General features: G+C 36.4%; 5 protein-coding genes and 1 non-coding gene across 9 annotated transcripts; 5 read left to right on the forward strand and 1 right to left on the reverse strand.

Moving 5' to 3' along the window:
• Positions 1-971: 971 nt before the first annotated feature.
• On the forward strand, positions 972-3,018 carry LOC134823216 (uncharacterized). Its single transcript, XM_063834611.1, has 2 exons — positions 972-1,680; positions 2,318-3,018. Exons 1-2 carry the CDS (start codon positions 1,044-1,046, stop codon positions 2,764-2,766), a joined length of 1,086 nt encoding a protein of 361 aa, XP_063690681.1. The 5' UTR covers positions 972-1,043; the 3' UTR covers positions 2,767-3,018.
• Positions 3,019-3,261: 243 nt separating this feature from the next.
• On the forward strand, positions 3,262-5,323 carry LOC134823693 (uncharacterized). The gene is made up of 3 exons (XM_063835227.1): positions 3,262-3,432; positions 3,735-4,425; positions 4,590-5,323. Exons 1-3 carry the CDS (start codon positions 3,262-3,264, stop codon positions 5,036-5,038), a joined length of 1,311 nt encoding a protein of 436 aa, XP_063691297.1. The 3' UTR covers positions 5,039-5,323.
• A 1,791-nt stretch (positions 5,324-7,114) lies between these two features.
• Positions 7,115-12,750, forward strand: LOC134823200 (protein UXT-like). 4 transcript variants are annotated; one of them, XM_063834586.1, is made up of 3 exons: positions 7,115-7,298; positions 7,438-8,188; positions 10,757-11,957. In XM_063834586.1, exons 1-3 carry the CDS (start codon positions 7,128-7,130, stop codon positions 11,227-11,229), a joined length of 1,395 nt encoding a protein of 464 aa, XP_063690656.1. In that variant the 5' UTR covers positions 7,115-7,127; the 3' UTR covers positions 11,230-11,957. The 4 variants fall into 4 exon arrangements, with proteins under 4 accessions (XP_063690656.1, XP_063690657.1, XP_063690659.1 ...); XM_063834587.1 differs by lacking the exon at positions 10,757-11,957 and adding an exon at positions 8,402-9,087 and having other exon boundaries at positions 7,212-7,298; XM_063834589.1 differs by lacking the exons at positions 7,115-7,298; positions 7,438-8,188 and adding exons at positions 10,296-10,551; positions 12,614-12,750 and having other exon boundaries at positions 10,757-12,473.
• Positions 12,723-17,753, reverse strand: LOC134823197 (N-acetylgalactosamine-6-sulfatase-like). The gene is made up of 10 exons (XM_063834583.1): positions 17,479-17,753; positions 17,098-17,214; positions 16,725-16,849; positions 16,295-16,558; positions 15,938-16,034; positions 15,535-15,678; positions 14,990-15,251; positions 14,658-14,778; positions 13,459-13,603; positions 12,723-13,204 (listed from the first exon to the last, which is right to left on the reverse strand). The coding sequence occupies exons 1-10, from the start codon at positions 17,603-17,605 to the stop codon at positions 13,077-13,079; spliced, it is 1,530 nt and encodes a 509-aa protein (XP_063690653.1). The 5' UTR covers positions 17,606-17,753; the 3' UTR covers positions 12,723-13,076.
• Trnag-ucc (transfer RNA glycine (anticodon UCC)) lies at positions 17,286-17,357 on the forward strand. Its single transcript has one exon. It is a non-coding gene; the product is annotated as a tRNA-Gly (tRNA).
• Positions 17,754-18,604: 851 nt separating the features above from the next.
• Positions 18,605-24,790, forward strand: LOC134823239 (zinc finger C2HC domain-containing protein 1A-like). Its single transcript, XM_063834636.1, is given in 10 exon segments — positions 18,605-18,790; positions 19,181-19,347; positions 19,497-19,578; positions 19,580-19,679; positions 19,857-19,974; positions 20,221-20,284; positions 21,080-21,183; positions 21,454-21,513; positions 21,810-21,889; positions 24,201-24,790. Coding segments are annotated over 10 exon segments (987 nt in total). The 5' UTR covers positions 18,605-18,768; the 3' UTR covers positions 24,391-24,790.
• The last annotated feature ends 2,602 nt before the right edge of the window (positions 24,791-27,392 follow it).

Here is a 27,392-nt window from a genome sequence, read left to right on the forward strand (position 1 = left end):
TCTGAGAATAGTCACCAGATTTGGTTGAGAAGGTGCACGAATTTACGACTTTATAAGTGTTATGGTGACTTACTTGTTTTAAATGCAGGCGGTTAGTTTATGTAAATTAGGCAGATATGACCTCTAAACTATTATTATTGGGAATATTTTCCGAATTATTTGAGTGTTATCTTATTTACCAACTGAGCAGTGTATACACAGTGTACTTGTAATATACACATGATTCAGTTTCGAACTCATTTATCAACTGAGATCAGTTTTATGTGATTTATCTCAATGTGCTTTTTGTTTTAAACGACAACATTAATTAATGTTATTCCTTTTTTTAAGCAATATTTCAAATTTTGAACTGAAAAAAGCTGGCAGTCACTTTGATATTAAGTATTCTTATGGCATGTTAAAGATTATTTCTATTGTTTTGATTTGATTCTTCCTCACGACTTTTTGAATGAATAGTACCTTTTATTGTTTGATTATTACCAATTGTTTTTATACACATTATTAAACTCGGAATGTTCTACACGCTACATTTATTAATTATAGTCTTTAATTCTACAGGCTTTAAATTCACAATTTACATTTTAGTAGTAGCTACGTTATGGCTCCAAAAATTAAAGTACCAGCCAACTTTGGTGTTGAACACATCAACTCTCCTGCTCACGGAAATCTGCTTCTGAAGCTGAGAGATGGACAAGAGATTAAAACCAATTCCATGATCATGTCCTATAACAGTCCTGTTATTGACAAGCTGACAACCAATCTGTTTCAGGTAAAAATATTAAGAGCAGGATACTTTCAGTAACATTGGTGACTGACGACTGTACAATTATGTGCTTTCAAAATCCTTACAATCAAACTTCTATTTATTTTCTATTAGGCGATGTTTAACTTATACTTAAATTCATTAAATAATATCTGGCTCATTTCAGTCATCTATTGAGATGGATGATTTCACAAAGCCAGCAGTCGACTGTTTTGTTGAAGCGCTTTACTCTGGTGAAGTTGATAAACTGGAAAAAGACAATTTTGAAGAAGTAAACAAAATGGCACATGTATTCGATGTGTCCTGGTTGACTAAGAGGTGCCGGAAGTTTTACAAAGCAGAAGTACTGAAGTTTGAGAACAACTCATACGAAGAGATGTTATTTGCTTGCGAGATTGCTAGCAGGGCGCATTACAATCTGAAAGACAGCAGATATGTCAGCTGCTTTGTGAGGAATGTTACTTTCAGTGGAAATGGAAAATTTGTCTTCTTACACAGATATATGGCTGGATTTGCTGAGATTTCCAAACGTCGGATTGACATGTCCCTCGCTATTGCTGCGAATGATCTGAACATTATCGGCAATTGTCTTATAGCCTATATTTCTTTAACCTTGAAATGCAAAGAATTTGATGAGAATTCCCTGTACATGCTTCAAAAACTAGATCTCCAGAAGTTTAACCGAACTTTTCCTTCGGAATTAAATGATTTATGCGACGTTCTGGCCGCTGTGTCTAAAGATTCTAAATGTGCTAAGGTGAAAACGATTGTTGATCATTTTGTTAAAGGTAGAAGTACTGAAGCATCAAGTAGCTCTAAAGAAGAGCTAAAAGTTTATGAAAGTACTAAAGATGTACAAGACAGTGATAGAGATGATTGTAAAGATATTGCTAATCAAACTGAGGAAATAGAATCAGGTAAATGATATGATTGATTGGGAATCGAGCGGTTTACTCGATTAATGTTTACTCAAAATTATAATACAAACAGTAATAGATAGAAAATAGTAACGTTAAAGAATTCTTTTAAAAAACCCTCTGGAAAGGGCACTGCACACTGTTATCAAAAAGTACACTGTGATCATGAAGTACTATGAACTACAGATTTAAAAACACAACGCTTCATGCTACACATGATATTACACATCCATAATATCGATCCTATAGGTTAAGAAGTTTAGACTTGCACTGAACAGCTTGGACTATTGTTTTTAAAATTTTGTGCAAAATTTTACCATCAGTGATTAATGATTTTGGCCGGTAACTCAGCGCTTACAGTAATTATGAGTGCGCGATTGAGATTAATGTATGGAAAAGGAATTTAGCGGCAGTGAAATGCTTGCTTATCTACGCTAAGTAATATGTAATTGTAATTGGTAATATGTAATTGGTTAATAAAGGTATTTTACAATTTAAACTTTCACAATACTTTAGTCTTAAACAAACGTAATAACTACTAGTAGTAACTACTAGTTACGTAGCAACTACTAGTATTGTCACCTTATTAACAGGTATCAATCAAGTGTTCTATGTACAATATTGAATATATTTCTAGGTTGGATACAGTGTGTTCAGAAAACAGACTACACCCTGTCACACTACGAACCTGTACAGATGATAACTAACACTACAGAGACAGTGAACGAGATATATGTGTGTTATACTCTACCTGGGGAAGGTGGGAGTAGTGAGAAACATATTAGGATTTATAGAAATGTTAAAACCAATCAGTGGAGTTATTGTATTGGGGGATGTACTCCAAATACTATCAATAAACAGTTTCTAAACAATGTACCAGCTGCTAAATTCAAACACTGGATAATAACCAAAACTTCTACACACTTAAAGGTAGTGTGTAACAGAGTGACAGTTCTCAATTTCAACTTTGCTACTGACTACACACCAGGTTCTGAGAATAGTCACCAGGTTTGGTTGAAAAGGTGCACAAAAATACGACTTATTAATTATTGTGATGATTTACTTGTTTTAAATACGGTCGGTTAGTTTCTGTAAATTAGGCAGATATTACCTCTAAACTATAATTAGTAGAAATTCTTTCCGGATTATTAAAGTGTTAACTTATTTACCAACTGAACAGTGTATACACAGTGTACTTGTAATATACACATAATTCAGTTGTGAACTTATTTATCAACTGTGGTCAGTTTTATGTGATTTATCTCAATGTGCTTTTTGTTTTTAACGACGAGATTAATTAATATTATTTCTTTTTTAAGCTATATTTCAAATTTTGAACTGAAAAAAGCTGGCAGTCATTTTGATATTGGGTATTGTTATGGCATGTTAAAAATTATTTCTATTATTTTGATTTGATTCTTCTTTTTGAATATATAGTACCTTTTTCTCATTTGATTGTAATCAATTGTTTTATACACAGTATTAAATTCGGAATGTTCTACACGCTACACTTATCAATTATAGTCTTTAATTCTACGAGCTTTAAATTCACAATATTTATGTTTTAGCAGTTGCTACGTTATGGCTCCAAAAATAAAAGTACCTGCCAACTTTGGTGTACAACACATCAACTCTCCTGTACACGGAAATCTGCTTCTTAAGCTGAGAGATGGACAAGAGATTAAAACCAATTCCATGATCATGTCCTATAACAGTCCTGTTATTGACAAACTGACCTCCAACCTGTTTCAGGTAAAAGATTTGAGACTGTTCATATTGTGAAATTCGCTATTTTTCAATGCTTACAAAATTATTTTGTAAATTTGGCAAGGTTCCATAAACGATATTTTATGATCGGCGCCGATAATCGCTTATTGAGCGCTTTCTCAGCGCCGATCATAAAATATTGTTTATGGAAACTTGCCGTAAATTTGACAATTCGATTCTAAATTATATCCGGTTTTTATGTAAAATAAATTAATATCCTGTCCAATTTCAGTCCACGCTAGAAATGGATGATTTCACAAAGCAAGCAGTCAACTGTTTTGTTGAAGCGCTGTACTGAAGTTGATAAACTAGAGAAGGGCATCTTTGAAGAAGTAAACAAAATGGCACATGTATTCGATGTGTCCTGGTTGACTAAGAGGTGCCTGAAGTTTTACAAAGCAGAAGTGCTGAAGTTTGAGAACAACTCGTACGAAGAGATGTTATTTGCTTGTGAGATTGCTAGCAGGGCGCATTATAATCTGAAAGACAGCAGATATGTCAGCTGCTTTGTGAAGAATGTTACTTTCAGTGGTAATGGCAAATTTTTCTTCTTACAGAGATATATGGCTGGTTTTTCTGAGCTACCCAAACGTCGGATTGACATGTCGCTCGCTATTGCTGCGAATAACTTGAACATCATCAGCAATTGTCTTGTAACTTATATTTCCTTTAACCTGAAATGTAAAGGATTGGACGAGAATTCTCTGTACATGCTTCAAAAGCTGGATTTCAAGAAGTTTAGCCGTACTTTTCCATCTGAGTTAAATGAGTTAACGGACTTCCTGGTCACTATAACTGAAGATTCTGAATGTGCTGAAATGAAAGCGGTTGTTGATAATTTTGTTAAAGAGAGGAATACTGAAGAGTCAAGTAGCTCTAAAGAAGAGCTAGAAGTTGATGAAAATACTGAAGATGTACAAGACAGTGATGGTGAGGATTGTAAAGATGTTGCTAATCAAACTGAGGAAATAGACACAGGTAAATGATATAATATGTAATAGGTTAATAAAAGTATTTTACAATTTAAACATTCACAATTCTTTATTCTTATACTTTTATGCGTATTTATTTGCACGTTATTTACACGTATCACGGTATCAAATCAAGTGTTCCATGTATAATATTTAATCTATTATTTCTAGGTTGGATACAGTGTGTTAGTGACACACACTACACCCTGTCACACTACGAACCAGTACAGATGATAACTAATACTACACAGTCAGTGAACTGTATTTTTGTGTATTATACTCTATCTGGAGAAGGTGGTAGTAGTGAGAAACATATTCAGATTTATAGAAATGCTAAAACCAATCAGTGGAGTTATTTTATTGGGGGATGTACTCCGGATGTCATTCTAAATAATGTACCAGCTGATAAACTCAAACACTGGATAATAACCAAAACTTCTACACACCTAAAGGTAGTGTGTAACAGAGTGACAGTTCTCAATTTCAACTTTGCTACTGACTACACACCAGGTTCTGAGAATAGTCACCAGGTTTGGTTGAAAAGGTGCACGAATATACAACTCCGAAAATTTGATGATAATGATTTACTTATTTGGAGACAATGTGTTAGTCTTGCATGAATTATGATATAGTTCTGAACAATCATCACTGGAAATATTTTAATTAATTAATTCTCGTTTCAAGTAAACTGACCAGTGCACACTTCTTACTTTACACAATTTAGTTTTTCACTCAGTTAATGTTAATTGGTTAGGGTTAGTCAGTTATCTCAGTTTGTTTTCTGTTTTAAGCAAAAAAATGTAACGTCCATTTTGATTAACTTGATGAGCAATCTTTTTAATGGTTAGCATGTTCACCTTATTACCTATTTGTAAGTGAATATAGCTGACTGGTACTAGCACATGTTGTCCACATGATCCATATTATGTTATCTAAGCATTATATGTATAGTACATACAATCAAAATCAAAAATTTTACAGGTTACTTTGAGAGTTAACTTTTTTGTAATACATTTATGTAAGTACGGGTATCGGCCTTACAAAATGACAGGCCTCACAAAATGACAGTCGACATAGACCATGCTGTAGCTTAGGTTCCCTATACATTGAACCCTATTCCTTTTACTGTATGAAAGAAAAAGCATTAATTAACACTTCCCAAGGAATGATAATGACATAGAATCTATATTTCTTACATAAATATGGACGTTTTTGCTGTTCAGTCATTGCCCCGCCTAACTGTTAACCAGAATGGAGACCAAAGTTTTGAATTTAACCCCAGGAAACCAGGTACTACCATGACTTATGTCAATCAAAGACTACTCTGGTTAAATAAAAAAACTGATTTAGTGACTTTGGTAGGAAAAATGACAAAAAAACGACCTAGCCTCACAAAATGACATTGTTATGCCTCACAAAATGACAGTTTTATTTTATTATACAAAGATGGCATATTTATATTGGATGCCCCTTGCCTAATTATTGGTATTCTAAAACCCAGTAAGCTTATGATGAGCCTAAATGTGTTCGTTTGATCATCAATTTTGATAAAAATGCCTCACAAAATGACACCGAAAGCCTTACAAAATGACAGTGTTTCAGATTGTTTTACTTTCATCATCTAAAATGGATCAGAAACAGTCAATACAAGAAGGAGTTAAAAATAATCATAATCTGACAGTTAACAATCAAGTAAGCATTACAAAAGTGCAGCTCTGATATCAAAATGTTTTAAAAACATTTCAAAACTCAACGAAATAAAGCTTCTATTTTGTGAAAGCAGAGAGTAATACATGTCAAACGTTAACTAAACACTGAAAAGTGATCTATCCAGGCATAGAACATATCAAATATAACCAAATACTGTGTTCAAGTATAAAAACAAAAAATGATTTTTACGCCTCACAAAATGACATTTTTTCAATTTTTTCAAAGTATAAAAAATGTTCCTTTTTTAATATATTCTGGTAAAAACAGAACTGGTATAATATAAACAGCATATATATCTAATAGTAAGACACGTGAAAGAATAATGAAACTTTTTCCCAAATCGGATTTGGAGTGATGCCGTTTTGGGTTGTCATTTTGTAAGGCACAATCTCACGCGAAGTTGCCCAACTTTTTTAAACCATCCTTTTTTATTTCCTGTAAAAGCTATTCTAATCTTCAATCTATTATATTTATCTAACTGTCCTAACTGTCCTAGGTGAAATCAAATTTCTATAGGCTGCTGTTAAAAAATGACAGCCGGGACGAAATTGTCATTTTGTAAGGCATGTTTTTTTGGAAGATTTCAGATTGAGAATTTTCATCGCAAAATTTACGGTTTTTTAATGAAATCAACCCCCGGGAAGAAAAATATACTTGTTGAACTACCTATCTGGATAATAAAACATGAACAAAACTCATTTTTGTGCATTTCAGAGCCATCTCCTTTTTCGTGTCATTTTGTAAGGCCGATACCCGTAAACTGTTTTAAATAAATTAAGATTCTTTCAATGATATTGTGAGTTTTCTTTTCAAATACTCAAAATACCATGCAAATTCATGAACACTGAACTACACTTAATTGATAAAACAGTCTTGTTCTAAAATCATTAACAGAGTTGGTATTTAGCTGTTACTAACAATAAAACTTGATAAACTAAAATCAAAATAGCTAGACATTTTGTTAATAATCACAATTTAAGTTTTAGCAGTTTATACGTTATGGCTCCAAAAATTAAAGTACCTGCTAACTTTGGTGTTGAACACATCAACTCTCCTGTACACGGAAATCTGCTTCTTAAGCTGAAAGATGGACAAGAGATCAGAACTAATTCCATGATCATGTCCTATAACAGTCCTGTTATTGACAAGCTCACCACCAACCTGTTTCAGGTAAAAGATTTGAGACTGTTTATATAGTGAAATTAGCTACTTTTCAATGCTTACATGATTATTTAGTAAATTTGACAATTCGATTCTGAATTATGTCCGGTTTTTATGTAAAATAAATTAATATCCTCTACAATTTCAGTCCACGCTTGAAATGGACGATTTCACAAAGCCAGCAGTCGACTGTTTTGTTGAAGCGCTGTATTCTGGTGAAGTTGATAAACTGGAAAAAGACAATTTTGAAGAAGTAAACAAAATGGCACATGTATTCGATGTGTCATGGTTGACTAAGAGGTGCCTGAAGTTTTACAAAGCAGAAGTACTTAAGTTTGAGAACAACTCGTACGAAGAAATGTTATTTGCTTGTGAGATTGCTAGCAGGGCGCATTACAATCTGAAAAACAGCAGATATGTCAGCTGCTTTGTGAATAATGTTGCTTTCAGTGGAAATGGAAAATTTGTCTTCTTACACAGATATATGCCTGGATTTTCTAAGCTACCCAAACGTCGGATTGACATGTCCCTCGCTATTGCTGCGAATGATCTGAACATTATCGGCAACTGTCTCATATCTTATATTTCATTAACCTTGGAATGTAAAGGATTAGATGAGAATTCCCTGTACATGCTTCAAAAACTAGATCTCCAGAAGTTTAGCCGTACTTTCCCTTCGGAATTAAATGATTTAGGCGAAGTTCTGGCCGCTGTAACTGAACATTCTGAATGTGCTGAAATGAAAGCAGTTGTAGAGAAGTTTGTTAAAGGGAGAAATACAGAAGAGTCAAGTAGCTCTAAAGAAGAACTAGAAGTTGATGAAAATACTGAAGATGTACAAGACAGTGATGGTGAGGATTGTAAAGATATTGCTAATCAAACTGAGGAAATAGAATCAGGTAAATGATGTAATATGTTATAGGTGAAGAAAGGTATTTGTACAATTTAAACTTTCACACTTCTTTATTCTAATACAGACGTAATAACTACTAGTATAGTAGTGACTAATAATTACGTAGTAACTACTGTAGTAGCAACTAACTACTAGTATTGACACGTTATTTATACGTATCAATCAAGTGTTCCATGTATAATATTTAACCTATTTCTAGGTTGGATACAGTGTGTTAGTGAAACATACTACACCCTGTCACACTACGAACCAGTACAGATGATAACTAACACTACACAGTCAGATAACCTTATTAATGTGTTTTATACTCTACCTGGAGAAGGTGGGAGTAGTGAGAAATATATTCAGATTTATAGAAAAGCTAAAACCAATCAGTGGAGTTATTGTATTGAAGGATGTACTCCACTGGGTGTCAATAGACAGTTTCTAAACAATGTACCAGCTGATAAACTCAAACACTGGATAATAACCAAAACTTCTACACACCTAAAGGTAGTGTGTAACAGAGTGACAGTTCTCAATTTCAACTTTGCTACTGACTACACACCAGGTTATGAGAATGTTCACCAGATTTGGTTGACAAGGTGTACGAATATACGACTCCGAAAATATTATGATAGTGATTTACTTATTTGGAGACAATGTGTTAGTCTTGCATGAATTATGATACAGTTCTGAACAATCATCACTGGAAATATTTTAATTAATTAATTCTCGTTTCAAGTAAACTGACCAGTGCACACTTCTTACTTTACACAATTTAGTTTTTCACTCAGTTAATGTTAATTAGTTGGGGTTAGTCAATTATCTCAGTTTTTTTTCTGTTTTAAGCAAAAAAAATTAACTTCCATTTTTATTAACTTGATGAACAATCTTTTGAATGGTTGGCATGTTCACCTTACTACCTATTTGTAAGTGAATATAGCTGACTGGTACTAACACATGTAGTCCACATGATCCATATTATGTTATCTAAGCATTATATGTATAGTACATACAATAAAAATCAAAAAGTTTACATGTCACTTTGAGAGTTAACTTTTTGTATTAGATTTATGTAAGTAAACTGTTTTAAATAAATTAAGATTCTTTTAGTGATATTTTGAGTTTTCTTTTCAAATAATCAAAATGCCATGCAGATTCATGAACACCTAACTACACTTAATTAATAAAACAGCCTTGTTCTAAAATTATTAACAGAGTTGGTATTTAGCTGTTACTAACATTAAAACTTGATAAACTTAAATAAAAATAGCTAGACATTTTGTTCATAATCACAATTAAAGTTTTAGCAGTTTATACGTTATGGCTCCAAAAATTAAAGTACCAGCCAACTTTGGAGTAGAACACATCAACTCTCCTGTACACGGAAATCTGCTTCTGAAGCTGAGAGATGGACAAGAGATTAAAACCAATTCCATGATCATGTCCTATAACAGTCCTGTTATTGAAAACCTCGCCACTAACCTGTTTCAGGTAAAATATTTAATACTGTTCGTATAATGAAATTCGCTACTTTTCAATGCGAATTGACAATTCGATTCTAAATTATGTCCGGTTATGAATGTAAAATGTATTATTACCCTGCACAATTTCAGTCTACGCTAGAAATGGACGATTTTACAAAAACAGCAGTCGACTGTTTTGTTGAAGCGCTTTACTCTGGCGAAGTTGATAAACTAGAAAAAGACAACTTTGAAGAAGTAAACAAAATGGCACATGTATTCGATGTGTCTTGGTTGACAAAGAGGTGCCTCAAGTTTTATAAAGCAGAAGTACTGAAGTTTGAGAACAACTCGTACGAAGAAATGTTATTTGCTTGTGAGATTGCTAGCAGGACGCATTATAATCTGAAAGACAGCAGATATGTCAGCTGCTTTGTGAGGAATGTTGCTTTCAGTGGAAATGGAAAATTTGTCTTCTTACACAGATATATGGCTGGATTTTCTAAGCTACCCAAACGTCGGATTGATATGTCCCTCGCTATTGCTGCGAATGATCTGAACATTATCGGCAACTGTCTCATATCTTATATTTCATTAACCTTGGAATGTAAAGGATTAGATAAGAATTCCCTGTACATGCTTCAAAAACTAGATCTCCAGAAGTTTAGCCGTACTTTCCCTTCGGAATTAAATGATTTAGGCGAAGTTCTGGCCGCTTTATCTGAACATTCTGAATGTGCTGAAATGAAAGCGGTTGTTAAGAATTTTATTAAAGGGAGAAATACTGAAGAGTCAAGTAGCTCTAAAGAAGAGCTAGAAGTTGATGAAAATACTGAAGATGTACAAGACAGTGATGGTGAGGATTGTAAAGATATTGCTAATCAAACTGAGGAAATAGAATCAGGTAAATGATATAATATGTAATAGGTTAATAAAGGTATTTTACAATTTAAACTTTCACAATTCTTTAGTCTTAAACAAACGTAATAACTATTTGTACTAGTAACTAATAGTTACTCAGTCGGCAGTAAAAACTAGTATTGACACGTTATTAACAGGTATCAATCAAGTGTTCCAACTTCCATGTATAATATTTAATATATTTCTAGGTTGGATACAGTGTGTTAGTAACACAAGCTACACCCTGTCACACTACGAACCAGTACAGATGATAACTAACACTACTGAGTCAGATAACTATATTGGTGTGTATTATACTCTATCTGGAGAAGGTGGGAGTAGTGAGGATAAAATTCTGATTTATAGAGATGCTAAAACCAATCAGTGGAGTTATGTTATTGGGGGATGTACTCCAGACTGCTACAATAAACAGTTTCTAAACAATGTACCAGCTGATAAATTCAAACACTGGATAATAACCAAAACTTCTACACACCTAAAGGTAGTGTGTAACAGAGTGACAGTTCTCAATTTCAACTTTGCTACTGACTACACAACAGGTTCTGGGAATAGTCACCAGATTTGGTTGAAAAGGTGCACGAATATGCGACTTAGAACATTTGATGTTGACTTACTTATTTTAAATGCAGTCAGATTGTTTCCTGTTAACATGGTAGTATAATGTTCTGACTTCTAAACAATTATTATTGTGGAAATTCTTTATTTGTTAAAGCTTTCTTGTATATTTACCATAAATTACCAAACTGAGCCTACTTCTCCGATCTTGGTCAGTGTTTAAACATTTTCTTTGTTTCGATCATTTATATCAATTTGATTAGCAATACTTTCGTCGTGATTAGCACATTTACCCGTCTGGAAACTGAATATTAGTTGTCCGGTTCTGTCACTTACGTATTTTTATTTTAAGCAAAAAATATTATCTTGTTTAAATCTGTCTCTTCCTATTATATCGGTACGATAGCCTATTAATTTTAAATTTTATTGACGTGTTTCGACGCATAGCAGCGATTTGAAATCAATAAGCATTCGGATATGTTTTTAATTTTTACCTCTGTCCATAAAATTGTGGGAAGTCAATTTTAAATCGATTTCAATAAGTTATTGTTTGAAAACACTGTATCGAAATCTAAAATTTATACATGTTAATTATTACTTTAAATTTGTCCAATTCCAAAATTGTTTCAGCATCATATTATTGACTGATTGTAACGACCTCAATGAGGGTCACTTTTAGTCCGTTGTAAAATTACGCGGTATTTGATAATAATTGATTGAAATTAGTTTTATCGAAAGTTCAGAATTAAAGTAACCAGTACACAGCGATAACAAATAAAAGGAAAAATCATACAATCAACAAATTTAAATTAAATCATTATAAACTAACTTTATAAACTCCTATTAGGACATGTCATGCTACGATTTCAACCCCGAGAGCTTACTAATGGAAGATGACGACGTCAACGTCACCCAACCAATCTCAGACAAAGTGCTGAAATACGAGGAGTTCGTTAACGAGGTCCTGAAGAACGACCTTAACCACGTGCTGGAGGAACGAGATAAGATATACGATGAAGTGGCGGAATACATGAAACTCCAGACCTCAATAGAGCGGCTCAAAACAATAGACAGCAGACCTATCAAGGAGATGATTGATGTTGGTTGTAACTTTTACATGCAAGCTGAGGTTAAGAACACTGACTATATATACGTTGATGTGGGGATGGGGCTCCACGTGCAGTTAACGTTTGATGAAGCACTGAGGTTTTTAAAGAAGAAGATCGATCAGTTGACGGTTAAGTCGGAACATTTGACTGAAAAAAGTGTTGATATCAAAGCAAGGATTAAGTTGATAATTGGAGCGCTGGCTGAATTACAGGGTGTTAGCGCGCAGTCTTCAAAGCCCAGGTATGATCCTTTTAGTTGAATTAGCGGGAGCGATTTTATTTTTATTTGTTGTGTTACTTTTTTTAAATTCTTAGTTAAGTTATTCAAACTGCATTTTGGTCGATGATGATGGTGATGATGTTTAGATTTCTGTTTTACAGATATTGGTAACTAAGGGAAGGTGGTTTAACTTTTCGCTACAAAACTGAAATTTTTTCGCTGCAAAAATAATTATTCTAAGCAATTAAGAGCTCATATTATCTTATTTTGCTTTAAAAGTCAATACAGGTATTACAAATATCTTGCACTCCCTATTGACCTATATTATTTTTAATGAAATTTCACATCATTTATTTTTTCCCATCTAAGTTAAATTATTGAACTTTTACTAAACGAGAAAATTTTAATCTGATTTGAATAAGATTCAAATATTTCATACGATTTGTTTCATTCTATATTCATTGTTTTAAAACAAACTTTATGATATATAACATAAAAACTAGAAATCAAAGAATATGCTTGTCCAATAATCGTCTGCACAGCTATTCCCACAGTCCCACAAATCATGACGTCACAACCCCACCACCACAGCCGCACAATCCGGCTCTGTAACTTGTAAAACACTCAGTGATCCCAACCACAGAGCTTGATACTGGAAGTAGTAGGTCCCTGGAGACAGTAGTTGATCTCCTCACACCCTCGTGGTGCCCAGTTCATCACCATTTTGTCACAGTAGTTCAGGGAGGGCTCACCTGTCACATGTTCTTACGTTACAGTGATCAAGTAAACTTAGGTCTTACTCTTAAACGTAGGGTCAAACAAGTAAATGTGGTGTGATTTTCTAAAATCTAAACTCCAGTCCTATATCAGTACTTATCTATTATTTTGAATTCAGGGTAAATATTTATAAAAATGTAAACAAGATAACAGGTAGAGCCACCAAACCAAACAAGGACCAGCCAATAAAGCTATAACTACTAGAGCCATGTTAGTCAGCTTATAATACCTCTGACCATAGTGTCCCTGTGTTCCTGTAAGTAAGGGTTGATCAGAGCCATCGCCTCCTTGAATCTAGCTCCACTAGTTATAGTGTACTTCTCTCCAGGATCATTATCAAGGTTTATTACTATGGGGTTTGATGTTCTGTTCACCTGGGATAGACAATGAGAATCAGAACTCTGGCATATTCTCCCTCATTTTACGATTCCAAAAAGGAATGTGCTGCCCTTGCGCAGTATTCAGTGTTTATTTGCACGTTTCTAAGCCTACTTTGAGAACTATTCTGGAATGATTTCATAGCATGAAATAGATAATTAAGATAAGAAATTAATCTTTAATCCAACTTATGCCCAATCTCTATCTCACTTGGTCAGGAGTAGTAACATCCTTAACATACTCACTTGATCAGGAGTAGTGACATCCTTAACATACTCACTTGGTCAGGAGTAGTGACATCCTTAACATACTCACTTGATCAGGAGTAGTGACATCCTTAACATACTCACTTGATCAGGAGTAGTAACATCCTTAACATACTCACTTGATCAGGAGTAGTGACATCCTTAACATACTCACTTGATCAGGAGTAGTGACATCCTTAACATACTCACTTGATCAGGAGTAGTAACATCCTTAACATACTCACTTGATCAGGAGTAGTAACATCCTTAACATACTCACTTGATCAGGAGTAGTGACATCCTTAACATACTCACTTGATCAGGAGTAGTAACATCCTTAACATACTCACTTGGTCAGGAGTAGTAACATCCTTAACATACTCACTTGATCAGGAGTAGTGACATCCTTAACATACTCACTTGATCAGGAGTAGTGACATCCTTAACATACTCACTTGATCAGGAGTAGTAACATCCTTAACATACTCACTTGATCAGGAGTAGTAACATCCTTAACATACTCACTTGATCAGGAGTAGTGACATCCTTAACATACTCACTTGATCAGGAGTAGTGACATCCTTAACATACTCACTTGATCAGGAGTAGTAACATCCTTAACATACTCACTTGATCAGGAGTAGTAACATCCTTAACATACTCACTTGATTAGGAGTAGTGACATCCTTAACATACTCACTTGATCAGGAGTAGTAACATCCTTAACATACTCACCTGATCAGGAGTAGTGACATCCTTAACATACTCACTTGATTAGGAGTAGTGACATCCTTAACATACTCACTTGATCAGGAGTAGTAACATCCTTAACATACTCTCCCGGACAGAAGTTGTAGTGTTCGTGTGACCAGGTCCACAGGTGAGCCTTGTACTGACCCACTCTTACAGCAAATAACTCGTTACCTCTGTCAGAGTGCTTTTATTAGTATTATTAGGATCAAGATAAGAAATAAATTATTAATTGATTGACTGGGGACTGGCCCGTAGAACCAGACAATGTTTACTATAGTCTGATATATTGTGATAAGGTTCGTGGAGCAGCACTTGCTCAATGGTTGCTTAATTTAGGACTATAAAACAGTTTATCTACATTACATCCAAACATAAGCTGCATACCTGTAATACCAAACTGGTCGCTCAATACTCTCAACTTTACCAGACAGCACAGGGAACAGATCAATACCATCATATATCCTATCAGAAGGTAGCTGCAACCCAGCCACACCCACTGCAGTCACCAGAATATCCATAGTAGTCCCAAGTTGAGGGGATATTACACCGGGTTTGATGGTTCCCGGCCACCAGGCTATCCCTGGCTCTCTCATTCCTCCTTCAAATGTGGTCTGTTTGCCACATAGCAGTGGACCGTTACTACCACCTGAGGATGTGTCATGTTCTTATCATCAACTCCCTCCAATTAATGAAGAGAACTACTATTTATGCAGCTGCAGACAAACAGCCAACGCGATCGCTCCGATCATCAACAATGTCATTGATTAGGACATGTGAATCTAAACTTTGGGCGCTAGTGTGTGCTGACTAGATATGTAGATTGCTTCCTTTACACACCTACTACGCGACCCCTAAAGTTGTACTAACCAGCTTTGCCGGCTATACCCTCTGCACCGTTATCACTACGCGACCCCTAAAGTAGTACTAACCAGCTTTGCCGGCTATACCCTCTGCACCGTTATCACTGGAGAAGAATACCAGAGTGTTCTGTTCGATGTTCAGCTCTTTGAGTTTAGCCAGTATAACTCCCACGCCGTAGTCTACCTCCATCACTGAGTCTCCGTAACTGCTGTCTGGGTAGGGTATTTTCATTAGGCCTTTCTTTTACAATTCCGGTTTTTTCTTCTTTTATAATCCCTTCCATATTTTTACGTGCAATGCTATTGGACGATAACGTAGTACGACTTTGGATACGCAAATTTCTTAACATGGTAATTATTCTCTATTCGATAAGACTTGATATGTTCAGTCGGGGTGGTTTGAACATCCTTCAAAGCGTCCTACTTTTACCAGGAATCGAACAAATATTTTAGAATAATCTAGAAGTTCTACCTCGCCTACTCTTGCCCCAGAACATCTCAGAGGAGTATGCAGGCTGGTGGTTTGCGTCTGGTGTCCAGTACAGTAGGAATGGATTACCTGCTTTAGCCTGGAAACATTTAGCTGTTTATCTTGGTTTTATAGCTTAAAGCAATTTGTAGTTTACTCACTGTACTTGTCGAACAATATTATTAGAGTCCTTGTTTTTTCGTAAGGTTCCAATAAAAATAGCCAGTATTACATCTTCAGCTACATCTTTGATTATAAGACGCTTCAACTAAACTCTAACCTGGTTTGCGGTGAATTAAAGATGGTGAAGCCTTCACCAAAATTTAAAAAACCGAGTGTAACACATTTAATTAAACTAACCTGGTTCTCGATGAAGTCAGTGCCCTCCTTGATAAAGATCTGAGTAAGATTAGACAGTCCCTTGTGTATAGTGTAGTTAGTATAATACCTTCCCAACATCAGATCATCTTTGTAAACGGGAGCGTTTGGTGTTTTCACATCGTCATACGGGCCGAAGTGGCAGTTTGGGGAACCAAAGAACTCGTCGAACCCACGGTTGAGGGGCAGGTAGTCCGGCCTGTGCCCCATGTGCCATTTTCCTATTATCTTACTTTTGTATCCGCCCTGTGTGGAGTGGAGATTTTGATTTATATTGATGGAGCTTCAAGTTTTTGGTCTTGTAGGTTTATTCCGATCCTTGTCATGGAAGGTTTTTTTAAATCAAATGGGACGATTAATTAAGCACTGTTTTCCCAAAGTTGCTATAACTTGTTGTATTATAATAACTTACCTCTTTAAGAAGTTGAGGAAGGAGATACTCAGTCTCAGTGATACCCCCTACTATAGTTTGCGGAGTGTAAGCGTTAACTCCGTGTCTGTTTGTGGAGTAGAAACCGTTTCTTATCGGCAATCTACCTGTGTGTGTGTGTGGTTAGGTAGGAGACAGGAGTAGGGTTATTGTTAGTGATATTTCCTGTTTTCAGTGGTGGATATTTATGTAGTGCTAGATAAATTAATGATATTATATGGTTCACTTACATCAATATTGATTTGCAAAACATACTGTTGATAAGTAGTGCATACTGTATCAAAATGATACAACAGTGTATAACAGTGTACAACAGACGGTAGCATATTAAATTGTGCAATATCCACAGTTTTACCTGTCATAAGTGCAGCTCTAGAAGGGGAACATATCGGAGCAGCGGAATAGAAACTTGGGAACAACATTCCTTCACTTGCCATCTTATCTATGTTCGGAGTCTCTTTTGCCCAGTTACCTGAGTGTTCCATTTAAGACGCATGAGACCAAAAATCTGATATTTATATATAAACTTTGCAGGATTAACATGCGATGATGGTGTAATGGTCAGCATCGTTGCCTTCCAAGCAGTGGATCCGGGTTCGATTCCCGGTCATCGCAAGTCTTTTGCGGCTGCAACTTAAAGTTTCTTTTTCGATACCATTTTATAAATTGCTAGAGTAATGGGCACTTTTTATACTAAATTAAGTAATCATATTATTTTATTATCATGTTATCTTACCGTTGGCTCCAATGTCTCCCCAGCCCATGTCATCCATGTACATAATCACAATGTTTGGTTTCGTCACATCATTCGCAGATGCGTTCCCTAGTGTTGCTAACACTGATAAAACCACCAGCAATATCATTCTGAATTGTTTCGGTCAAGTTGGTGTAGAATTTCTTGCTTATCAGTGCTTTGGTGTAAGGTGCTGTGTTCTTTTAATATAAATGTGGCAAACACGCAACGGATTATAAAGGCGTACTAAAATGTAAGGCGCGGCGCAAGATACGTAATACCTTTCCATTGTGGCTCTTGTGTGTCGTGCGCGCGTTGGTTTATACATGTGCGTGTATAAATTTGGTTGGCGCCAAATCATGAATGTTCCTAGTTCTAGTTCTTACATACTGTAGGCAATGAATTTACTGAAGCTACTGTACTTCAACGGTCACCATGGCAATATTACTCTTCACATAATTAATGACGTAACTACACAATTTTGAAATCACAAGTTGAAATATAGTTTTTCCCTCATCTAATAATCGATATGGGCTCGTCGTAACCTTATAGATATTGATTAATCCTATATACAATCCTATAATACAACATTCAATAATCTTACTTTACCAGACCTCTAGCAAGAAGAGAATGCTGACGGACATATTTGATAGTTCACATGATAGCGGAAATATAGCTTGCACGCTTTGCTCTGGACCTAATTGTACTCTACAGTCTATTTATAGATCCAGAAGTCGTTATCATCTTATATCCCAGTCATTGCTTTTTAGTTGTCTGTGTTCATGCTGTGTGCTATGTACTGTGTACTGTGTAGCATCATACTACAAACGGTGGAGTTAGGTTACTCAATACTGTATATAATATATATTATGCAGGTTTCTAGGGGAACAAGCAAATTAGTCACCATTACAAGCTTCCGATTATGATCGTTCAGAATGGCATATTCAGTCTGGACTCTGGACGTCTGACTACAAATAAATTCAGTACATCACTGTATGTGCGAAGTGAATACAGTCGAATGCTCGTGCACGACAAAAACGCTTCACTAGCTTCTAACATTATTAAACTACCACTCTCTTCAATTCAGTTTTAATAATCGCTCATTGTAATAGTCTGATCGCTCATTGTAATCGTCGATCAGTAACGTAATTTGTGTATGTTTTGTAGCTATGTGTAGCGGAGTGACGATGGTTGAGAGATGAGGTTGTGAATTTGTTGGTAGAAAAGTCTGAAAACTAGCTCTATTCTCGGAGATCACTGCTAATTCTTCCAGACTCGCTGTCAAGTTTTAACATGTCCAGTGAGTACAATTTAAGTAGGTATCATCTTACGGATCGTTCACATATTACGTATGCTAGAGGAAGGGGTTTGGAAATGCTCGTGAGTGTGACTTCTACACAATATAACGGCTTACGAGGACGGGAGGGTGGGGTCTGAGATGGCTTAAATTTGGTTAACGTTACATATGAACGATCAGTACTGCACTGAATAGTGTATATCGCTCCCGTAAATAGTTCAATTTGTCGCAACTATGTTTATTTCACTTATTCTATTGGTTATGATATCCACGAGAAAACCCAAATGTTCGCCCGAAGCATCTCCTGAAGCTTCAAGTGAAATTGTCTTTCTGTTTGTGCTGAGTCGAACACCCAGGCTTAACAAAGTTGTGGTCAAGTTACCATGATTATTGATTTGCTATTTTCAGTGAACATATTGGAGGACCAATGCCCTACCTGTTACCGAACCTTCAACCCGGACGTGCTTAAAAAGCATCTGCCAATATGCAACAAGGTCAACACCAAGGTCCGCAAACCCATGGATATTCAGAAAATGAGGGTAGCGGGCACTGACATTAAACTTCCTGCTAAAAGTGTAAGTTCGGGGAGAGTTTCTATATGTAATATTGAGATTACTCTTCTAGTTCTACCTAATATTATATGATAACATTTTAACGAGAATGTTAGCGACAGAGAAATCGCCCACACCCCACGATAAATCACATTAATAACCTAACTTTATAGGAGCGTGTGGTGGAAGAGAAACCCAAGAAGTCAGGGCTGGAAAGAAAAGCACGAGGAATTTGTCCGAAATATCCAATACGCGCGAGAAGCTAAAGCAGCAGAAGCCCGGGGAGAAACAATTGCACCGCCTCCCCCTTCCACAAAACCATCCGACCACGTGGAATGCCCTACCTGTGGCAGATCGTGAGTGTTTTAGAAGCCATTCTGCTCGATACTAGCTCTTTTATACGCTGTCGATGCGAATTTGTTTTGTAAATTGATTTTATAGAGAAACCTTCCAGTCTTGATTGAGTCATATATTTATGCCAATGAATGTATATGTATTTCTACCAAGTTTTTATCAGGACTATCAAAATTCAGGTTTAATCCAAATGCGGCCGAGCGCCACGTGAAATTCTGTGCGGAGCAAGCAAAGAGAAAGCCTGCAATGACGACGAAAGCAGCTGCAGCCAAGGAAAAACTGGACAAAATGAAAGGAGTGCGTATTTATTGATTATTTGCGCTATCGAATTAATAATAACTTTAAAACAATAAACGCTCACAAAAAGTTGTTTAAAGACGTAGATTATCTTGAAGGTTTGAAGTGATATCAGCTGAAGTTGTCAGGAGATAATTGGTTTTCATCTGTTGCCGACCCTTTGTCGTGGATATCAAAAACTGCAAATATGCTGACCTTATGACTTGAATGGATTATACAACGTATTTACCCTATTATATTTTCCAGTTTAAATCTACATTCGACAAACGGAAACAGCAGCAGCAACAACAAGCTCCTGCGAGAAACGCAGGTGAATTTTGAAAATCTTTTTGTTATCTACTCGGGCTCATATTACTTCATTACTTATCTGTGAATGGTGTGCTCATTCGAAATTCATTTCTAGGGTTCATTAATGAGAGGTACACCAGAATACCGGTAATGAGACCAGGTAGATTTCTGTGAACTTTAATTTAATTTAAGAAAAATAAAAGAATGTCAATCTAGACCACTTTTTTGTTTAAAAATTAAGGTTTTATACACAATACAATTATCGTGCGATTCATGATAAAGCACGTACATGGTATTATTTGCACTGATCCCTGTGTACGGAAGTTGATTATTCTTATTTCGAATGTTAATGTTGTTCATCACAATTCTAGCATGTAGCTGAATATACCTATTGCATTGTCGTGCCGATCATTCAATTGTCTGCATCTAATCAAGAAATATTTCCGCTTCTTTGTTCCGTCTTACGTTACCTTACAGTTAGAATATTGGCATGCGATTTCTTTAATGGCTAAGTACCCTATTTAGTTTCCATTAATCGAAAAACCATCTTACATAATAATATGATAAGATTATTAAAAAACATACACTTTTCGGCTGTCGAGTGTCGGTTAATGGAAACTAGTCACTAAGCGGATCAGTAATAAAACAAATTGTTCTCGGTCTTTAAAAAAAAGGAAACAATTTTCTAGGTCACCTCCGATATCAACAAATTGTATTATGTATATAAATATATTGTACATATATCTTCCGACCGTCACTTACGTGAGATAACGATAAGTTTCATCGTTATAAACCTAACCAAAACAAATGTGTCCAGGAGGAGTGCGCGGTGCACCACAATCTCGCACGTTGCGTGAGACTGAGAACAAGTCCGCTCCAACTCCTCTGAGAACTGGGATTCCCAGCAGATACGCTGATAAGGTAAGAGTTGTACTGATAAGGTGGTGAGAATGGTTTTTATGTTTTCTGGGTGAATATATTTGTTAGATTTAGATAATGTATTAACACTTTGTTGCAAGATTAGAGTTATCTCGCCAGAACTGATGCACTTCGTTTTTCATAACTCAACTCACATCTTTCACATTACATTCTCAATCATTTTACATTTCACATTACATTGTCAATCATTTCACATTTCACCTACCCAATCTCGCCCGTTTCCATGTCACTGATTTCACTCTCATGTTACAGCAGGTTGAGGACGACTGGAGCACTCCAATTCATACTTATCACGCTAAACAGAGCACACCAACTAAACAGAGCACACCAGTAAGTCTATCAACGCATGGTTCATCAACTACTGATGTTCACAGAATTTGTCACCGCATGGTTTGCATGGTATTCTACATATGAGACAGAATGACTGATTTTAGCTTTATGAACAGTACATCATCACCATCAAACCTTTGCAGTCTGCGTGCAATATACTTTATAGCTGACTCGATAAACCGAAACTTTTTTCTTCGAGATAACTGTTCTGCACTTATAATTTATCAAGTAATTATCATTACTTTTTCTTATGATCCTATATAATACTTTTTTTAAAGGAAGAACATATCGTTCGGCCGGAGAAGAAGTTACTGAATAACCTGAACGCCAGACTCAACGGCGGACCACCGTCCAGAAAGTAAGTGAAGGAAATGTTTTCTAAATGTACATTATTTTTCCCACGATAAATGTATAAAATATTGTACATATTGGTAATATTGGCTACACAAATTAATTGTCGAATGTGAAATCATAACAATTACGTCATGATATCAACGATTCATTATTTTTTAAATCAACGTTATAAAATATGTATATAGTGGACAAAAAACTGTTTATTCAGAAGGTCCATAACTCTTGAATCAATGTTTGTGCTCATTGTCAATGCTACAATCACTGCATGTCAGAGGAATTGTCTCATACTCATCACTAGAAATCTCACATTCCATCTTTCCTTCATTGAACTTGTACGAGAACATGATCCCAACCGTCACAACATGTATCACAACTGACAGAACAAAGTTAAACAGATAGAGATACGTATCTGGTAACCACACGTTGATACCTGATATCACAATGTGAATGCACAGAGATATAAACTTATCGACCCCTGCGATAGAGCCCCTGTCTTGGGCAGGTATAGTGTCCTGTAAGAATTCTTGTTTAATAAGAGTGATAGTCCCAGTAATCAGTCCTACTGAAAGTGAGATGATGTAGTACCCTACCATCCACCCTGGCATAGTACTGTGCTCCACAACCTCCACCCCCAACATCTGGGGTACCAGGACCTCGTATATCCAACTCAGAGTCACGTACACTACCATAAGTAGGGCGATCACGTGACCTACAATGAACATGTCCGCGAACCGTTTACTCCACCTGTACTTGTACTTAACAATGTTGATCACTGCGCAGATAATGTGGAGAAACTTGGCAATACCGGAGATGTAGCTCATGGAGAGTTCATCTAGCCCGGAACTGAGGAAAAAGAGAGCCACGTAGGTGTGGGAGATGGTCATGGTGTCCAGTAGGTTAGCCAGTAATATCTTGAATATCCTACAGTCCAGCAGGGACCGGAACTGCATCCTCAGGTTCCCGGTCAGAGACACTGACTTTTGTTTTCGGGCTGGAATTCCCGGATACTCCTCAAACAGCTTCTTAGACACCAAGGTCATGATCAGTGCTAAGATGTAGCAGAACGAACAGAGATAAAGAGAACATTGCTCGAGAGACAGGGAACTGTAAAGCAGTCCCACTATTATCACCTGGATACCATGTGTTAAACTCCCTATCACAGACCTCCCCGAGTTTGTAACCCCCAGTTTAACATCGTACTTCTTGCTCAGCTCCACGAACAGGTGCCGTTCGAAGTAGGAACCGTCAAAATGGGCCGCGAATTGGAGCGGCGTGGTCACAACAAATGACAGGCCAAGTTTTAGGTACGGGTCCCAGGACTCCTGGTACATGATAACTCCGTAGAGAAAGAGAGACGTTCCCTTGATGAAATACAGGACCGGCATCAGCTTTCCGGGCGGGATCTTGTAGAGTTTATCGTTTAAGAGGGAAGTGGGAAGTCCTGTTAGTGTGGCGATTACTGAGGCTACTTTAACATAGAGGGTCGGGTCGTCTATCAGGTTGTAAAGGTTAACAAGACCCAAGTAGGAGTAGACGGTGCCACTGAAAGAGAGGAGGTCGAGGAAGAAGGTGATACCCAACACCTTTACCACACCCGGTGTTAGGGTGGCTTGTATCTTGGTCCATGGTGTCGGCATAGTTTTGGTAGAGAGGTCAGATATTGCTGCTGCAGAAACGACTTTAGGCTGAACGTTTTGATTTTAGATGAATTGTCTGGAAGATTTAGGTCACTACGCAACTCAAGAATCTCTAACTGGGACTTCTTGAGAAAAGATGGATATTTATTGAACCAGGAAATGCGAATTTGCAGTTGTTCACAAGAGACTTGAATACACAGAAAATTTACTAATACTAAAATGTGTGAACATTAAAGTTTGCCTCGTATCTCAACTGTCAAACGTTCAACATGAGGACAAAAATTTATGCTTAACGCTATTTGCGTGGGATCTTGTTGGTGGTATTCATTGTACGTTAATAACCACTAGTGTAACCTTGGTTACTGGCAAGCGTTTATGGAATTTTCTCAAAAACGTCAAATTCTTCTATATTCTAGTCTGGGCGGTAGAAAGGACGGTATAAAACCAATTCTTTGTTTTTTAAATGTTTATCGTGTGACAATATGACTACAATGAGCAACTCATTTCAGGGCAACTTGATATATCGGGAAAATTTAGATTTGTTTACAGTTAAAGTGATCGGGAGTTCTATTTGATACAGTACTTAATACCTGCAATATTCTAGTTGTGAGAAGATATAAAACATGAAAGTGTTAGAAACTAAATAAAAAGCACTCCTCACACCTCTCTCTCTCCCAGGGTATCCAGCGCACGTGGTCCTCCAGCTGAACCTGCACCTGCACGTGCAGGGAGCGGGCGCGGCGTCTTCCGCGGAGACCCCGGCAGTAAGAACCCTCCCTACTGTTACGATTGCGGGTACAAATACCCGGTTAAGACTGCTCGGTTTTGTTGTGAATGTGGAGAGCCGCGGCTTCGGAATGACGGTTGAAGCCTTTCGAACTTTCTAGATCTTTCTAGAGTCGTTATCGATGTGAAATTGAAAGGACTGACAGTGACAATCTGTAAATCAAATCATTAACCATGAACACAGAAGTTAAACCAATGCAAATATTTATCATAATCATATGTAAATTCCATGTATATTTAAATTATAGGGTTGTCATTTTAGGGTTGATTTGTAAACTTTTGAATATGTCTCATATTTGTTTTTTTGTTAAAACTGACATTATCTGGCGAGAATAAGTGATTTAAGTTTTGACATAATAGGCTTATAACGGTTTAAGAAACAGTCTTGTTGAAGCAATAAATATTTTAGTTCTTTGCTTATCATCGCTTTTGTAAAACTGTCTTGCTATATCTGTTATCTGTGATCAGTGTCGTAACATTAAGTTAAAGTAGCCTGTAAATTATTATTTAGAGTTTTTATTTAAATTAAGAGGTATTATCGATTTGGCTTAGGATCCAAGCCGAGTTAAACTTAAAATAATTGAGAAATTTTACGCCGTGAAGCTTTTCTTACTGGTTTGAGATATGTTTAAGAGTAGAATCGCTAATTAGAGTTTGGTACCCGTACAGAACTCAATTTATTGTTGCAATACTTAGTTCATTATCTCTTCTTATTTATATGATATTTTTCAATTAACTGTCAATTAATTTAACATGATATGCATAGTAGTGTATAAACTATATAGTGTATAAACTAAATTCAGAACAGAGTTCAGAATTAAATAGCCAGATAATATATAAATTATAATTGATAATTATATGTATAAATTCTATATAAAAGCATATAGTCAGATAATTTTTAATCATATTCACGTTATACTTATAGTCAGTATATTTATATTTCTGTGTTCGTTTTGAAAAGGTTGTGTTATTTTTAAAACCGGTGTAAAAATATTACATCACATTTTAAGTCGCTATACACAGGATTAATTATACAAACCTTAAAAGATTGGTAAGCAGTAAGCTATGAAATAGTTCTAACGGCTATAAGTATAACGTGGCTCAAATTATGCTCGATAATTAAACTCTTAATAGAATCAGGAACATTTTCCTTCACCTAGCTTTATTGTCACGTGGTTTTGGTCCATTATTTCAACAGCGATATTTTTTAGCTGTATGAGTGTAGGTGAACTTTAAAATCAGCTAAATAACGATGAGATTACCTATCATGATACAGCCACTTGTACTACAAGTACAAGTTGTAGTACGGTTCATATAAAACACTAAAAAGTAATCTTTCGTATCACTTATATGTTTTAAACATCCCCCTCCAGATATAAAACACTTATTAATACGAGAATTTTGTAATCAACCCTAGCATTTAACTACTCCTCCTGCCTCCGAGATTATCCGTATCGTATGAGTGCAGCTGAACGCTCCAGCTCACACCTGTTAGTCATCTAACAGAATGAGAACGATCAAGAATAAAGAGATAATTCATCTAGATTCTCCTAAAACCCCGGTGTTAGATAGTTATCTTTAATCACTCCGTAGCTCGATATTAGACGGAAAGCACGTGTCTCGCGAGTCACAAGAGTCCCCACTAATAACCAGCTGTTACTCAGATTAACTAGCTGCATCACGTCAAGCGGTCAAGTAATTCAAGTAGGTCCAGTCGCCAGTGAGACAGAGACTTGTTCGGTTTGAGGGAGGGGATATTTATTATTTATGTTTTGGTGGTAGATTCTGTTGATTACATCATCAGTTAACTTTTTAAAGTTGTATTTTTAATCAATTTTTAATTTTATTTTTAAGATCGTTAAAATATTTATGAGAAATAATCCTGTGTCTCTAACTGGTAACTAAATGCTAACAACCGAAACTACGAAGCTGATAAGATGATATATTTCCACTTCTCCTCCGCAACCCCCACCCTCTTCATCACTTTCAGTCTGATGATTCTCCTCTTTCTCCTCTCCCTGTTCCTCAACCCAACAGTTTTCATTTACAACAAAAGGAAATCTTCCCTAGCAGGACTCCTATACTGTGTCTTGTCTGCAACTGATTTCCTGGTTTGCCTTCTTCTACCCGGCACCGTGCTCTACTACGCTGCAACTATAAAACTGGACGACATGAGGTGTAGAGGAGTGGGATCAGCAGCAAAGCAGCCACAGAACTGTTTTGCTGCTCCGAATTTAGTCAATACAATCACGAGTCTGATAATGTCCTCGCTAAACACTACCGTCTTCATTACAACGGGGGTTTTAGCCGTGGTCAGATCTATTCAGATAATTTACCCTTTTTACCCCATCGAGAAACGAAATGTGGTGACTGGATTGCTGGCTGTGATCATTGTTCAAGTGTCAATCCACGGGCTGTTTATCTTCTTACCCCCAGGAGAAGGGCAGTTCTCCGGCTCAAAGTATGTTACAATGACACTGAACCCTTTTAAGCTACCACTTAAAAGTGAGGTACAGCAAATGGTGTCGGTCTCGCTACAAAACTGTGTTCTTACTCTGGTTCAGGTAGTTGCAGTGGTGTCCTGTATAATGACAGCTGTTTTTCTTTACCAACAGAGGCTTGTTCCGGGAGGAAGTGGGGGAGGCAGGGTTCTCAGTGCAGTGAAGGTTATGATGACTAATCTCATGAGCTTTCTGTTAGTAACCATTCTGGGAACACCTATCTGGTTTTATGTGATGGAGTCTGATTTCACCGATAATGAGGCGACGTCTAAGGCGAATGGTTGGCTGCAATTTTGGGGTGGAATAATGTTTCCTATTGTTTCCTCAATTTGGAATCCTGTTGTCTTTCTGTCACTAACCCCTAAGTCCCGAGCATCACTGCGGAGTCTGTTTGGTGGATGTAAATCGTGTCAGAAGGACCCGGTTGAAATTCAACAAGAACATGTTGCTAATTAACATTAAAAGTTTACTGTCACATGTCAGCATTTTACAATGCTTAGCATATTGATATGGACTGAGTCAGTAGTAGTAGTATATCAATATGTATATATTACCAGAATTCGACCGGGATACCGGCCGGTAT

This window comes from Bolinopsis microptera, chromosome 11, assembly GCF_026151205.1.
Source record: "Bolinopsis microptera isolate Bmic1 chromosome 11, MBARI_Bmic_1.0, whole genome shotgun sequence".
Lineage (NCBI taxonomy): Eukaryota > Metazoa > Ctenophora > Tentaculata > Lobata > Bolinopsidae > Bolinopsis > Bolinopsis microptera.